This window comes from Palaemon carinicauda, chromosome 27, assembly GCF_036898095.1.
Source record: "Palaemon carinicauda isolate YSFRI2023 chromosome 27, ASM3689809v2, whole genome shotgun sequence".
NCBI lineage: Eukaryota > Metazoa > Arthropoda > Malacostraca > Decapoda > Palaemonidae > Palaemon > Palaemon carinicauda.
The window spans coordinates 30,203,361-30,218,360 of NC_090751.1; the positions used below are offsets into that span (position 1 = coordinate 30,203,361).

Consider the following 15,000-nt stretch of genomic DNA (forward strand, 5'->3'; position numbering starts at 1 on the left):
ACTTTATATGACAAAATTAAATCAGCATTTTTCAATAACTCACTTGTCTTTGAAGGGTCAACATCTGATCTGGTGCAGCTAGTAGAACCTGTAATGTGCAATATATGCAGCCTTTTTATGTAGAAAAAAGTCTCACAGATAAAAATAAATCAGGTGATAATATTGTAATGACTAAACACATATATATATATATATAATACATAACACATACCTTTTACATGTTGATCTGGGCAGGCATTTTGGCAAAGTTTGTCCGAAGCTGGATGTTGGTAGTTTTTTATGGAGAAATGCCTGCTGCACACGCGATAGCTCGAATTTAGCTGTAGTGAGGTTTTTTGCGTCAACTCCTGAATTTGAATGAGGTTCGTCCATATCAAGCATCTAGGTGAACATAAAACACCATATGTTATGCCATCCTATTTAACTATCATATATAAAACAATTTTTACTGTGCTATAATTTTATTTATAGCATGTTGCAGAGAAAATCCAATCACTCGAACCTATCACTTTAAAAGTTAGGTTAGGTTAGGTTAGGTTGAGTTAGGTTAGGTTAGTTTGGGTTAGGTTAGGTTAAGCAATGTAAAGTAACTTTTTGTGGGAAACACATTGACATTATTTAAAAAAAAAATATCTATGGCTATTTTCGGAGCTACAGCCAAACGTATTTCCTTGGCTGTGACTTTACTACTTGTTTAGACTTGGGTATTTATTTACAAGAGCACGCTCTCCATTTACTCCCATATTATGCAGTCTTGCATAACTTTCCTCTTCTTGTACAGTGATTAGAAGGTTTTTTAAATACTGTACAGTAATGGGAAAGCAAAAAATGGCAAGATATGTTGAGGAAGGGGGAAGGGGTTATAAAAAAAAAACTTGTCTTGGTTTCCTTACTAAACGACCAGGAACTGATATCGTCAACATAATCAACCTAACAGAATTCGTGATGCCAGCGTGCATAAATAGAAGTTTGTGATGCTAGCGTACATTTGATATATATTTAGAATATATACTAAATTATAAATGGAGTAATTTCTCAAAACTGTCCATGAAATATACAATTCACAAATAGTGACACTTTTGAGTAATCACTCCATTTTTAATTTAGTATATATTTTTAATAAATAGTATATCAAATATACGCTGGCATCACGAACTTCTGTTTAGTTGACTATGTCTGTTCCAGATCGTTTAATGAACAAACCAAGCTAGTATTTTTTAATAACCCCTTTCCCCCTTGCTCAACATATCTTCCCATTTTTTGCTTTCCCAGCATTTAAAGAACCTTCTAATTACTGTACAAGAAGAGGAAAGCTGCAGGACTGCATAATTTGGGAGTCAATGAAGAGCGTGCTCTTGTAAACAAATACAAGGGTTTCTGCTGTTTATATCTATTTTCGATAGGGCTTCTACATAAATTTGGAAGCTGCTTTTCCACTTTTTGGGATGGTTTACCCTCACCGTTACTCAATCTGTCTAACCTCTGGACATCTATCGGCATGTTTGCTGTGATACTAATCGGTTTCGGTTAGGCTAGGAATTTGAAAGTTTGGTATTATTACAGTTTCAACCATTATGGGAATCTATTATATTAATATTTTTCCCGAGTAAAGCAAGTCTTTTGTAGTATTTCTGTATAATATTCTCTGTCGCAAATGCCTAGTTCTTTATATATCGACGATCAAACTCACGCTACTCATGTCTTCCTCCCAGATTTTTTCCAAGTCTGTTGTTATTGTTGACTGTGTCTTGTTTTTGCTCAAATGAGCCCTGTAACCACTATAATCCCCCCGCCCCGGTAGGCCTAGGTAGGGGTACAGGGCGCCTAGGCTAGGTGGCTTTATTAGGTTCGGTAGTGACCTGAAAATCACTGTGGCCTTAAGGGGGTGGAGCCCCCCCCCCCAGTAGGGCTAGGTAGGGGTATAGGGGAGGGGTGGTGGAAGGATAAGTATTCATTTATTGCAAATATCATTTGACGCCCCCACCCACCCAAAACCCCGGTTCCCACCTGGTGTCCCCCATAATTGTTGGGATGAAGTAGGGTCTTTCTGGATTACGACATATGAAACAAAAACAATAAAAACATGGTTACAAACACTGATTTTTCTGGCAAAAACTTGTTGTTTTAACTCCAATTACATAGTAAATCTGTAAATCGGATGATTTGCTGTCAAAATAAACGTTAAATCCGTGGGGACTATACAATTTCTGATGCAACAAATATATTTTTATTCCAGTTTCCCCATAATGGTTGAAACTGTATATTTACCGAAAGTTTTTTCGGTATTTTTGTAGTGAATTACATGGCAATGTAACCTAGGAAAAAAACTACTGTTTCTTATAGAAAAAATTACGCTCTCTTCAAAAATGACACTCTTTTCCGTTGCAAATTAATAGTTTCAGAAATATATATACATCTATATCCTACGATAATGGGGGACCCCCAGTGGGAACTCGGGGTTTTGGGTGGGGAAAACATACTGGGGAAACAGTATATAATTGTTTTCCTATAGTAAATAACGTGAATTAACCGAATTTGATGTTCATTTCAATCGGAAACAAACAGATCAACCAATTCGGATAACTTTGAGTTGCACGGTGTCACTTTTCTTACGAATGAACGATAACATTAGCAACGTTACCAATAATACACAGTGTTACCAACGTTGATGTATGGTACACAGAGTTACCAACGGCACGATGACATTACTAAAGATAGTAATGATAGATATTTCCATATGTATTTTAAATAATGTCTCCATATAAGTTTTACTCAATATATAAAAAGTACAAAAAGGGCACAGAACCTAACAAACCCACCTAACCTAGCCTAGTAGTATGACAGGTCACAAAATAACATTTGATCTACATCGGATGTTGGCAGCACTGGTTACTGTATTTTTTCATGACACAATCTTTGTAACGGCGCCTCCAAAGTTTATCCCGATTTACTGTTTTGTATTTTCCTCCGGTTATTATAATTTCAAGAAGGTAATGTATAGAGAAGAAAATGCTTGTTTTACGTTTATATATCGATTCCCCAGTATGATTTCCCCACCCAAAACCCTGAGTTCCCACTGGGGGTCCCCCATTATTGGAGGATATAGATGTATATATATTTCTGAAACTATTAATTTGCGACGGGAACGAGTGTCATTTTTGAAGAGAGCGTAATTTTTTCTATAAGAAACAGTAGTTTTTTTCCTAGGTTACATTGCCATGTAATTCACTACAATGAAACCGTTTTTTCTAACCTTGTGGGCTATACTTTCATTGACATACCTTGAACAATTTTACTCTCTAAACCAACAATTTTTATTCTCTTAACACTCTTGAATTGGCACAGCACTGCTTGATTGCTGGCTTGAGGGTGATGAAGTCATAGTTACTCACTAAACTTTAAACAAACAAAAAATGAAAAACAAGAGATTTACTATGGATGCCTTGCCTTAATCTTACATCCAATATCAGTGGGGCTTACTCATTAGCAGCACATACTGCGTGTATTATACTGTTTGTACTCACCGTTCTTTGTCCTTAGGGAACCTGTGAAATACCAAATGAGGATCAGTTTCTTTTTGCTTGTGGCACACAATACACTTGTGTGACTTCTTTACTGCCGGCGCCATGCTTTCGTTTGAGTCAACTTTCAAATTCTGAATATAAACAAACAGACGACAAACGATGTATACCTACAACGCCATCTAAAATCGGAGCAACCAACTATTGTGTTCACTTTGGAGTTGCCAGCTAGCATATTAACATTCTATTTTGAGCCTTCCTATCTTCCTTCAGTATATAGTCTTTGGTCCTGACTCCTGTCGAGTAGAGTTGCCAGGTTTTCTAAATGAGAAAAGGCCAACTTCTAATCAACATATGCTTTAAAAGGTCAACCCATTAGTTGTAAAGGCCAAATATATTGTATTTAATACCCAACTTTTTCCATATTATTAAAGCCCAACCAATTTAAAAAAAGGCTAAATTTGAGGTTTGTTGGCCTGAATAAAAGCCAAACTGGCAGCTATGCTGTCGAGTGAGGTGGTTGTTGTCTCCAGTCGTCAGTTTATAACGGACCTTGGTCCGGTGAAAATCCTTGTCACTCGTTGAAGACGATAGTGTAAGATTTGTGTTACTTTCGCGGATATTTTTATGTTGGAAGTACTTACCGATATTGTTTGGATGGTTATAAAATGTGGCAACCAACACATATTCAAGTTACTGGTGAGTATAAGTTATGTTTGTGGAATAAGGTCAAAACTAAAGGGTTATCTCACCTGTGAAACCTCGCAGGTACAGTTAGCTTACCTGGCCGTCGAAAGTTTTTTTTTTCTTATTCATCATTGCAACACTGCAGCCAAATATTTGCTATATTGATTGCAGCTTGCAATTTTAATAGTAGATTTCGAATTTAGAGATGGACTTGTTAATAAAGAATATGTAATACTGTATAGAGTGGCTTCTCGGGCCATTTTAATTAACTTGCCTAAGAATAGGCTACGGTAATTTAATTCTGGTTAAAGGCTACGCTCATGGTAGGTTATGCCTTAACCTTGTATACCAGTATGTAATAAAGTGTGCCATAGGTTAATCAAGTTTAGATGATACTTTATTCCAAAAACATTGAGGAATTTTTCAATATTCGATGAGTAAGAACTATTTCCCAGGTCAGCGGGTCCAGCCCCCTAAATGACTAAGGTCACTGGTGGGGTTAAAAGGTTTTGATATTGATTAACACCTCTAGAGGTTTGTTTATCACCTACTTTGGGTTGTAAGACTTGCAAAATTTAATGTGATGTAAAGTTACCTGTCTTTAATTTATGACAAACCTAGAATTAACTGGTACTGTATCAACAAAACCTATGAGACTGGTGGATTATTACCATACAAGAGAAACTAGGCCTTCTATTTTAAGTGAGAGGAAATTTGGTAAAGTTTTACAAGTCTACAAAATAGATATATATATATATATATATATATATATATATATATATATATATATATATATATATATATATATATATATATATATATATATATATTTATAAATATACATATATAAATATATATGATATATATTTATAAATATACATATATAAATATATATATATATATATATATATATATATATATATATATATATATATATTATATATATATAGTAGTTTTTTCCCTAAGTTACATTACCTTGTAATAAAGTACAATAAAACTGAAAAAAAGTAGTTTTTTTCCCTAGGTTACATTACCCTGTAGTAAAGCACAATAATACTGAAAATTTTTATGTTTTGTTAAAAGCTGGCTGTGTTGGGACTTGGCTCCATAGGTTATGTTAGGTTACTTTCTTTACTTTATTTCAAAGAAGGCTTTTCTAGTCACACTCCACACGCAGAAACTTAAAGTGTGCCGCAGGAAGCCAAAATATTTATGTATATTCTTTTAAGTATTCAAGAATTGTAAAGTTTAATCTACTTTTAATTGTTAAATTTACATCATAGCAATAAAGTTAAAAAGAACAATGTCTTCAAGTGTATGTTGAAAGACTTGTGTGGGAGCTTGTTGGTCAAACTTACAGATGTATATTTGAAAGCTGTAGAACTCACAGTCGACAATTTATCTTGGCTCCAATGACTTGAAACCATTTGTAACTAGTCTTGTGTCAGCACTGTTTGTTGACTGTATGACGTGTAGCATTCCTTTATTTTGGTGCCACAAGTAAAGTTAGTCAAGATGTAACCTTTTTGAAGCACACACAACTTGGCTATAAAGACTTGGTTTGATTAATGAAACATTAGTTTTATCGTAAATGCATTAACAATGAATTTAGTAAGGCTGTCTGTACTGTAGTGTTACATGATGACTCGTTACCTTTACCAAGTCACTGCTGTATGAGGGCAGTCAACTAACCTACTGACAGCAAACTGAAAAATGGCGATGAGTTAGCAATGGAAGATTTGGCAATGCTGAAAGTTCTAATATGTATACAGTGGCCATAGTGAAGTTCCGTGTGCAATGATAGCATGTATGTGGGAATGCAAAAGTTTTTATGATACTGTATGTATTATTCATCAAATTTGCTTAACGTTTGTGTGTGGCACAAGCATGTCCTCTGTATCCATAGACTGTTATGATGACCTATATCTAATAGAGTCTGTGGCCTTCTTTGGGCATAGAAGGGTCGCCTTCTTTCAGGATGCTTACAAGCTCACTTTGGTACTGCAAGAGTAGATCTACCTTCTACAATTTTTTACCAAGTGACATTTGCCCCCAGTGCTTTCTCTGTGCCTGGGTCCATTCTTGGAACAGTTGTTCCATCTGAGGAAGCAATTGTGCAGTTTTCAAAAGTTAAGAGGAATTAGTGAATTAGATCCTTTTCCTGCTATTCTTCTTACTTGAATGCTTCTCTTGAATAAAATTGTCTTGCTGAACAGTTTCTCACAATAAGTCCCATTAGCTTTAAGCGGCCGGTCTTCACAATTGATGGTGGACAAAGTGACCATTAGTATTGGTTTTGGTTCTCTGAGGTACTGTTGGTGTGACAGTGTCATTTTATGTATTTCTATTAAAAGTACAAGATTATTCTCATCATTTTATATCTAGTAATAAACCATGTATTATGTCACAGTATATTTTTGTAGGAAGTTCAAGGGTTTTTTAGTGTCATTTTGATGAAATTCTGCTATATGTTCCTTTACTTTAGGTATACCACTTTGTGATATCTTCTCACATCAGAATTCTTAGGATGTTTTATGTAAAAATATTTCCTGTCATGGTAAAATTTGTGTCTGTTGCAATTACTGTACCTCAAGGTTGACCTATGATTTTCCTTAAGCTGTCTTGATTATATTTTATTCTTAATTTTTTCATTTCATCAACTAATTTATATTTTTTTCAATTTCTTACAGTTCAGAGAGCACGAAATTTGAACTACAAAGGCAAAAATGGTAAGTACATCATATACTGTATATTGTTTCTGGTAGTTTACTATTAGGAGTTACTGTAACTACCTATAATGAAGGAAGATGAAACTTAAAGGCTCGCTAACATTTAACCATGTAAATAGACATACAGTACTGTATATGTCACTGCTGTTTAAAGAAACTTTTTGTTTTGTATGGTTACTGTATTTTATTTTTAGTTTGTATGGTTACTGTACAGGTATTTTATTTTTGGTTTTGTATGATTACTGTATTTTGTTTTTGTTTTTATAACCAGTATCTTTTTACGTTGTATTACATTGTGGAAAATATTGCATGCCTTTGTGAAACTTGTAGTCATGTTATGCAATGTTTGCTCAGTTTGTAGCTTCATATTCAAAATTTATTTGTACAATTTAGGCGTCATACAGCGTAGATAAGGTTCTAGAACATCTACATAGGCTATAGGTTTTTATTCTTAAGGGAACCTGTATACTGGGTACGGTATTTATTTAAAGAATGCTAAATGGAGTTACAGGTTTTTTATACTTTTACATCTGGTTATTACGGTGGAAATGCACGGGCCTTTCTTCACATGGATGGGCCTGTGAGCTTTTGAGTTGTTTGCTGAAGGGGTTATTGCTGTGATGGGGCACATTGCAGTGTGTGTCCTTTTTGGGCTTGTCAGGCTGATGTTCTAATGATCATAGCTTTTGAAGAAATTTAAGATGTATCTTGTCACTTCTCACCTTTTTCTCTACCAAAAGTCTGTTTACAAACTAGAAACATCAAGTGAAAGTTCTGAGAAGTATCTTGATTTTTTTTTTTTGGGGGGGGGGGGGGAGGGGGGTGCCACGGAAGATTCAGAATGTTAAGATGTAGAGAAGGGTGTCTGAACTTTTTCCTCTGTTATCCACCAAGATTTCTCCACGAGTATTTCTTCCTTTTATTGAGACTGAACACGGGAAAAAGTTGTCTGATTTAAGGATATAGTTACAGTGGAAGTGATATTAGTTCCTACTGCCTACTATAGGACATTCCAGAGGACAGATCAAATTTTGTCAAAAAAAAAACAATTACCATATGACCATGAAAAGAGGAAATGTTTGTCATTATTTGGTGATTATGTCATAAACGAGGATTTTCAGGCTGAGAGACTGTTCGACTGTTCAATATCATATGTCTCTGAACAAGTGAACGGGTTGCATGGACAGTTGGATATTGTATCATGTTTTGTTTCCATATCAGGTTTCATACTCTCTCTTATTTGAAGTCCACTTTGAACCCTTTTGATATGGTAACAGCTTTGCTTGACAAACATTTTCTCGGTTGTCTGGAAGTTCCCTATGATTTTTGGCTTTCCTCTCATTGTTTGTGCGCCTTTGTTCATGGTTTGTTCTTGTCCTCAAGTGTAACTGGTGTTCATGCTGTCTACTTGCTCCAAAATTTTAGAAATTAAGAAGGTTCTTGAATGAGGAGCTGAGCATACATACCTTGGAAGAATAATGGTATTATTCCTCCAAGATGCATAATGGTTACTGTGCCCTCTCTCTTCCCTTATGTCATGAGTGTGCTTGTGCCTTGATGCTTCCTCACTTTTATGAGACTTTCTACCTTACTTATGCAATATTTACTACTCACGGCTGCAAGATGTTCAGGAGGCAATGGGGTCCTAGTGCTCCTCTTAGGACTCCAGAATAAGGGTCTTGGATGTGTATTGATGTTGTTTTCTTGGTAATCCGTGCCTCGCCAGCTTCTAGAGATCTTTTTTTTTTGTTTTATCAATGGGCCCATTCCCTTGATTTCTGTCTCGGCATGGACTTTTCCTTCTTTGCTGTTGCCCTATGGGTCTATTCAGATACATTGTGTTGATTCAAAACAGTTTTTCTCTTTTTGTCTTTGTGGGTTCCCTTCATCATTTCCTTATGTGTCAGTCTACATATTTTTACACAAAAAAGATGGGTTGATGAAAGGGATGAGTAGGAGTCTCCTGTCTGGATGATCCTCTGGGAATTCTCCCTTGCTTTTCCTTCTGTAGGAGGGATACTGATGATGTTCCCCTTGAGGGCAGAGTTCTAGGAAACATGGTCAGTCTAATCTTGATTCATTTATGTTGCAAAGTTTTCTTTGTAATCATCCTTTCTGTGAAGTTAATTGGTGACATGTTTCTTAATTTGATCAGTTGCTGGACTGTTCCCTTTATGATCCTCCTAGTGAAATGGGAAGAATGGGTCTGTCCCAAGATGATGTCTTGAGAATTTTTAAAAATAATTTTGATTACTGTCCAGAAACTTTATATATGATAACATCTTTTGATAACCTAATTGCTTTTATGCTTTGCATGTGTTTACAAACTTGCTGGGAGTCCTTGTTTGCAGTACATTCTCTTGTGTACTGTATAGTGACTTGAGCTACACGTACATGCTTAGGTATGGACTACATGGGTTTGTGTATGCATGACCCTTGCACTATTTATACTTTTTCATGTTGTGGCGTGAGTTTTACGCACATTCATTCAAATGCTATGTAAGCTTAGATGGTACATATGTTCATGTTGTCATGCATTCATGCACTGCTTATGGTCGTGTATACTCTGACTCTCTGAATGTGTATGCCTTTTTATATTCTACAACTGCTCAAACATTACACTTATGTGCTTACATGAACTCTTGCATACACTTGTGTATGTAATATTTTAGCTAGCTGTATATTCTACCAGTGCTCCTCAGCTACAGTATAAGAAATTATTTTTCTCTCTTTATCTTCTGGTATAAACTGTAGAGGTTTGTGCCTTCATTGTGACCTGGTTTACATGGATTCTCTCACTCTTCCTTACTCTGAATATCAATATGGTTTTAACACATGATTGGTATGTCATTATTAGGTGTAGAAGACTTCATCCTTGAAGGATTTGAGTTTCATTACTTGATCCTTTTATTGTGTCTTCAATTCTCAGAAATTAGAGGGGGAGTGGGTAGATAATAAAAGTACTCTTAAGTACTTCTGACTGATATATTTTAACGTTAAGATAATTATTTTATTCTGACTTAAGATGATTATTCTATTCTAATCTTAAAATATATTATTTTATTCTAATATTAAAATGTATTGTTTTATTCTAATCTTAAGATATTTTATTCTTTACTTATGCTTTATATGCTATTCCCTTATTTCCTTTCCTCACTGGGATGCTTTCCTTGTTGAGCCCTTATGCTTGTAGCAGTCTGTCTTTCCATCTAGGGGCGTAGCTTGGCTAGTAATCTTAATAATAATATTTTCCCTTGTGGATGGGAACTGTTTATTCCCTTCCTTCCTAGGAAAACCAGATCTTGTTTGTCACGTTGTGGCAAAGGTGTGCGGAGACAGGTTGACCTTTCCAGTCTGACATTCTTCTAAAGTCAGTGCTATTTCATTTTAATCCAGTACTGTGGAGCTTTTAGTCAAGAAAAGATAGATATAGTCCTATAATTTTAAGATTTGGTTTGAGATATCCTCTGTTGTTACATTTACCCAACTTCAGGAATAGATGGTATGGTTTAATTCATTTCAGTCAGCTTTGACAACAATTGCCCCCACCTCGATCCCTTGTTCAAAGTTTGAGCAAATACAGTATGCAGTTAGTGTTTCCATCCTACTCTCCCTCTTGAAGGGTTGGACATTAAAGGATTAGAACGTTGTGTCGGGTGTGTGTTTATTTGTTCCATGATTAAGTCGAGGTACAACTACGGTACTACTACTACTACTGTGCTCGTGGAGTTAGGAGTTTCCCTTTACTATGTTGATGAAAAACTCATATATAAAATCAACTAAAAGAGCCTACTACTAGTTTTAGAATATTTTACCCGCTACGTTTTAGGATATTAAAACCACAAATAATAAGAATTTGAAAGGAAATGGGACCACTTCGTTGTGCCAAACCCTTTCATAACTCCAGGAAAGTATGTGATCATTTTTGTGAATCTCATTATACAAATAGTTATATTCTTGAAGAGAAAATTTTTTATCCTAATGAAATAAAAAATTCACAATCGGTAATACTCCCCACCCTTAGCATTGAGGAACTTACATAATTACATTGGCAAATACTTATGTAATATATTTCCTTTAGTAAAGCTGAAACTGTTGATAGAAAGTCTTAAAAGAAGAAATTCAAGTCTTTCTCATTGGATTTGGCAATTATTAGAGACATTGTTGATTCTCTAAATATTGAAAGAAAAAGATGACAGAGTGAACAAACGAATACTCTTCAATGTAAGCAAGTAAAGTAACAAATGAAACGGCAAGATTAATGGAATAAAAAGTAAAAGATGAGAAAATTAACTAAACAAATGTGTTATATAAGTCTCCCAACCCACACCAGAGCACTCCCCGTTGTCATTATCAATAAAATGTTTGGATTCAGACACTCGTAAATATTTTCACAATAAAATGTTCCAGATGACGATATCGAATTTAATTGAATAAGACAGTGAGATCATCAAGAACACATTATTCCTGCAAGATGTAGAGTTCGAAAAATGTAATGGATCGTTGGGGGTAAATATACGAGGGAGCAAACAAACAAATTAGGTAATATTGTAATGCCCGGATGTTTATTGCACAATTCGTCTGCTTTTTCCTTTCTCAATTTAAGACCGTGTCGAGTGTTATTCTTTGTTATTTCAATACACAAAATGAGGTTTAATGTATGATTGAATAAAGTGGAATATAAATACATTTTATTCATACACAAAACTTTATAATATATTCAGAAATGTTTTTTTATCATTTTATATTGCTCGTTTGATGATTGAGAAATACGTACGCATAGAAGTTTGAAATTAGAAACTTAATTAAATAGTGTAAGGGGGTTTATTTACTCTCAATTTTATTTTCTGCACCTAAAGGGCCAAAATGGTTAGAGCCCCTTGCAAAAGACAAACCTTTTTCGGTACGCACCCATAACTGAATTGATTTTATACTGCTCTTTCGATGATTGAGAATTGCGTACGCATAGGAGTTTTAAGATTAGAAACTTGATAATTAAATAGTATAAGGGGGTTTATTTACTCTGTTTTATTTTTCTGCACCTTAAGGGCCAAAATGGTTAGAGCCCCTTGCAGAAGACAAACCCTTTCCGGTACGCACCCATAGCTCAATTGAGGTTCATTGAAGGGGTTTGTCAATTTTTCTAAAGCAATGTTGCGGATGAAAAGTATATAGGTTCAAGTTGGGCCTTTGATTTTATCAGTTTATCGTGTGTTTAAAGAGCTCACATTTAAAGACATTTTGATTTTTTTCAGGCAGTTAAAAACGTAAGGATATTATACAGGATTGTATGTTGATTTTTAAGCTTTTTTTTTTTTTTTTTTTTTTTTTTTTAGAAACTCCTTCAGGATTAGTTAAGAACGTGAACATTTCACAACTCGACCTCTAAGCTAATTTCATTCGTAATTTGCATTTCATGTTATCAAGTCCGGGTGGGTAATGTTGGCAATCTCTCTCTCTCTCTCTCTCTCTCTCTCTCTCTCTCTCTCTCTCTCTCTCTCTCTCTCTCTCTCTCTCTCTGAATGGTGTGAGAACTTTCTTTGTTATTTTAGTCTTGATTTCTGTATAATTTTCCATCATTAATATTTTTATTTTTATTTATATCGCATGTATACAGTATATAACAATAATTATTGTCTGAAGGCATTTACTTTCATACAAGTTTTTTTTACTAATTTATCTCGTCTAGTCTTGAATGGTGTTCAGTTTAGTGTTATAATTTTGAATTCAAGAGATGACTATTTTTATAGAATTGCATTGAAAAGGAAATTATAATTTGTTAAATCAGGAAACTTTTATTAATTTATCCAAATTCACCCTCATCTTTTCTCAATTTGAAAACTTTGCGAAATTAAAAAAAATATATTTTTATTTATTTTTTTTTTTTTTGTAAATTTTAAATGGTTTGTGATCTTGGCTATCTTCTTTACCTGTGAATCTTAAGCAAAATTATATAATTAATTTAAGGCAAAAGTGATTGTGTATGTCCTGTATTTCCATACAGTAGCTTACAGACACCAGAACCGAAGTTAAACTATTTGCCACTCACTGCATGAGTAATAAGATAAGAAGTGTACTCTACTGTAATAATTCACATAAAGATATCGTTAGCCTGATAAGAACAGCTCTGGTGTGATATGATGACGTAGGTTTCAGAAAATAAGTCTGATGATTAACGGCGTAAGAGAAGTTTAATCTGCTGAATCTGTTAGAACCTCTTCACCAGTTTTTATTTGTGAGGAAGAGAATTCCTGCAGTATTACTGCTGTAGTAATATTGTCTTCATTTTCCCGTGGGGGGGGGGTGTGGTTAATGCCGTCATTCCGCCTCAATTGGTGTACTGTAGGGTCTTTACCCCCCAGCTAGCTACCTGTCTAATATTATTCATCTTCGTTCTCGCTATCTTTCTTCCGTTTTGCTGTCCAACCTATTTTAACTTTAGCCTCTTAGTGCAAATGTTAGATCTCTCTAGTTACTCTTCGCCTGCGAATGGCCTTCCAGGCCCCAGCTGTGGGTCATATGACCCAAATTTTGTACATCCATCCATCCATCCCAATGGAATTGTTTGTTTGTAATAGTTAATTAAACAATTAAACTTCCACTAGAGTTTAAGTCTTGCAACAAAATGTTACTCCAGTTGCATCCTTGATATGTCAGTCTATATTTTCAGTGCTTTACATTTGTTTTAATGTAAACTTGTCTGAAGACGTCATTTCGAGAAAAGAAAACGCCATTGAAACAAAACGTTGTTGAGCAAGCGAAATTACCCTCGGTGAAGAAACCATAATCACAAGTGTGGAGACGTTCAGGGTTAGTGTGCCAAGGTTTGCTCTGGGCAAAATGACATTTGCGGTCAACGCACGTGGAATTTTTGGCTTAAGTTTCACGACTATTTTAAGTAGAAAGCTTGGGTGCTTTGCGGACATTCATAAGGTTTTAAACGGGGGACAATTCGTTCGTTCGTATCGTGATTTGTTTACATTTTAGCAATAAACCAGAAAGTGGTGGGGCGAATTTATTGTAGATTATTTTTTTTTACTTACTATTGAACAACACTCACACACACACACACACACACACACACACACACACATATATATATATATATATATATATATATATATATATATATATATATATATATATATATATATATATATATTAGCCTATCTGGATATCAACATATTTTTGGAGTGAGGTTGCTAGCCTCATGTCTTGCCCTGAGTATGCTTATCATCGCTTATTTATTCTGTGGTGTGTTCACTTATCCATGACCTGGTCGGATCCAATGTATTGTAAAACCTCGCTGCCCGACCTTCCAGTGTTATAATGAATTGTTTGTGGGAGATGACGAATTGGCGCGTCTATGTTTTGATGCTCTGCTGTGCAATCAGTTGGTATGTCGCAGTAATCTAGGTTAGGCAACGGTTGCAGAATCTTCCTGGCCCTTGTCAGTAGTTTGTTGTGTGTTATGTCTCATAACCATTGCCCTTAATCGCGTGGCCTTTCGCTCTTCTTTCGGTTGTGAAATTAGTACGGGTCGTTTTTAGCTAGAACCGTAATTATAAGGTTGAGGGTTGAATCCTCGTATGATCTTGCGAGACTTTTGGTGTATTTAGTGGGGCCAAGATTTCATAATCGTCGTCATCACTGTAATAATAATTTTCCTGTATCGTTTATGTATTTGGCAATCCATAGATTTATATTTTTCTTAGATTGTTTGTTTTTTAAATTCATAGTAGTTTTCACATATTGCTTTTGTTAGTGATTGTTGTTTTCACATATTAGTTTAATTTTTTGATAAGCTTTTTAAAATTGAAATTGCATCATAAGATGAAGTAGATATTTTGGGGATTTTTTTGCCAATTATTACTGTGACTCTATAGTGTTATTACAGCATGATTGATACAGAGAAAGCATTGAGAATATTCTTCATTTAAAGAATCTGAAAAACAATAAACTGTTTCTGCTGAGTACTTGATTAACAGTACAGTTTCCGCTGAATAGTTACAGAAAATTAATTATAAATCTGGTGGTTATGAAATTGTGTAATTTCATATCAA

At 34.8% G+C, this 15,000-nt stretch overlaps 1 protein-coding gene and 1 long non-coding RNA gene across 2 annotated transcripts in view; one reads left to right on the forward strand and one right to left on the reverse strand.

Annotated features, from left to right (window-relative positions):
* LOC137620864 (uncharacterized) overlaps positions 1-3,628 on the reverse strand; it is a 9,794-nt gene extending 6,166 nt beyond the window's left edge. The window contains exons 1-3 of the mRNA XM_068351311.1: positions 3,525-3,628; positions 212-381; positions 44-88 (exon numbers count right to left, since the gene is read on the reverse strand). Of these exons, the coding sequence (XP_068207412.1) occupies positions 44-88; positions 212-381; positions 3,525-3,628 (319 nt within the window). The remainder of the gene's footprint in view (positions 1-43; positions 89-211; positions 382-3,524) is intronic.
* Positions 3,629-4,049: 421 nt separating this feature from the next.
* Positions 4,050-15,000, forward strand: part of LOC137621149 (uncharacterized) — a 26,459-nt gene continuing 15,508 nt past the window's right edge. Inside the window, exons 1-2 of the long non-coding RNA XR_011040135.1 lie at positions 4,050-4,220; positions 6,899-6,937. This is a non-coding gene — a long non-coding RNA (uncharacterized lncRNA). The remainder of the gene's footprint in view (positions 4,221-6,898; positions 6,938-15,000) is intronic.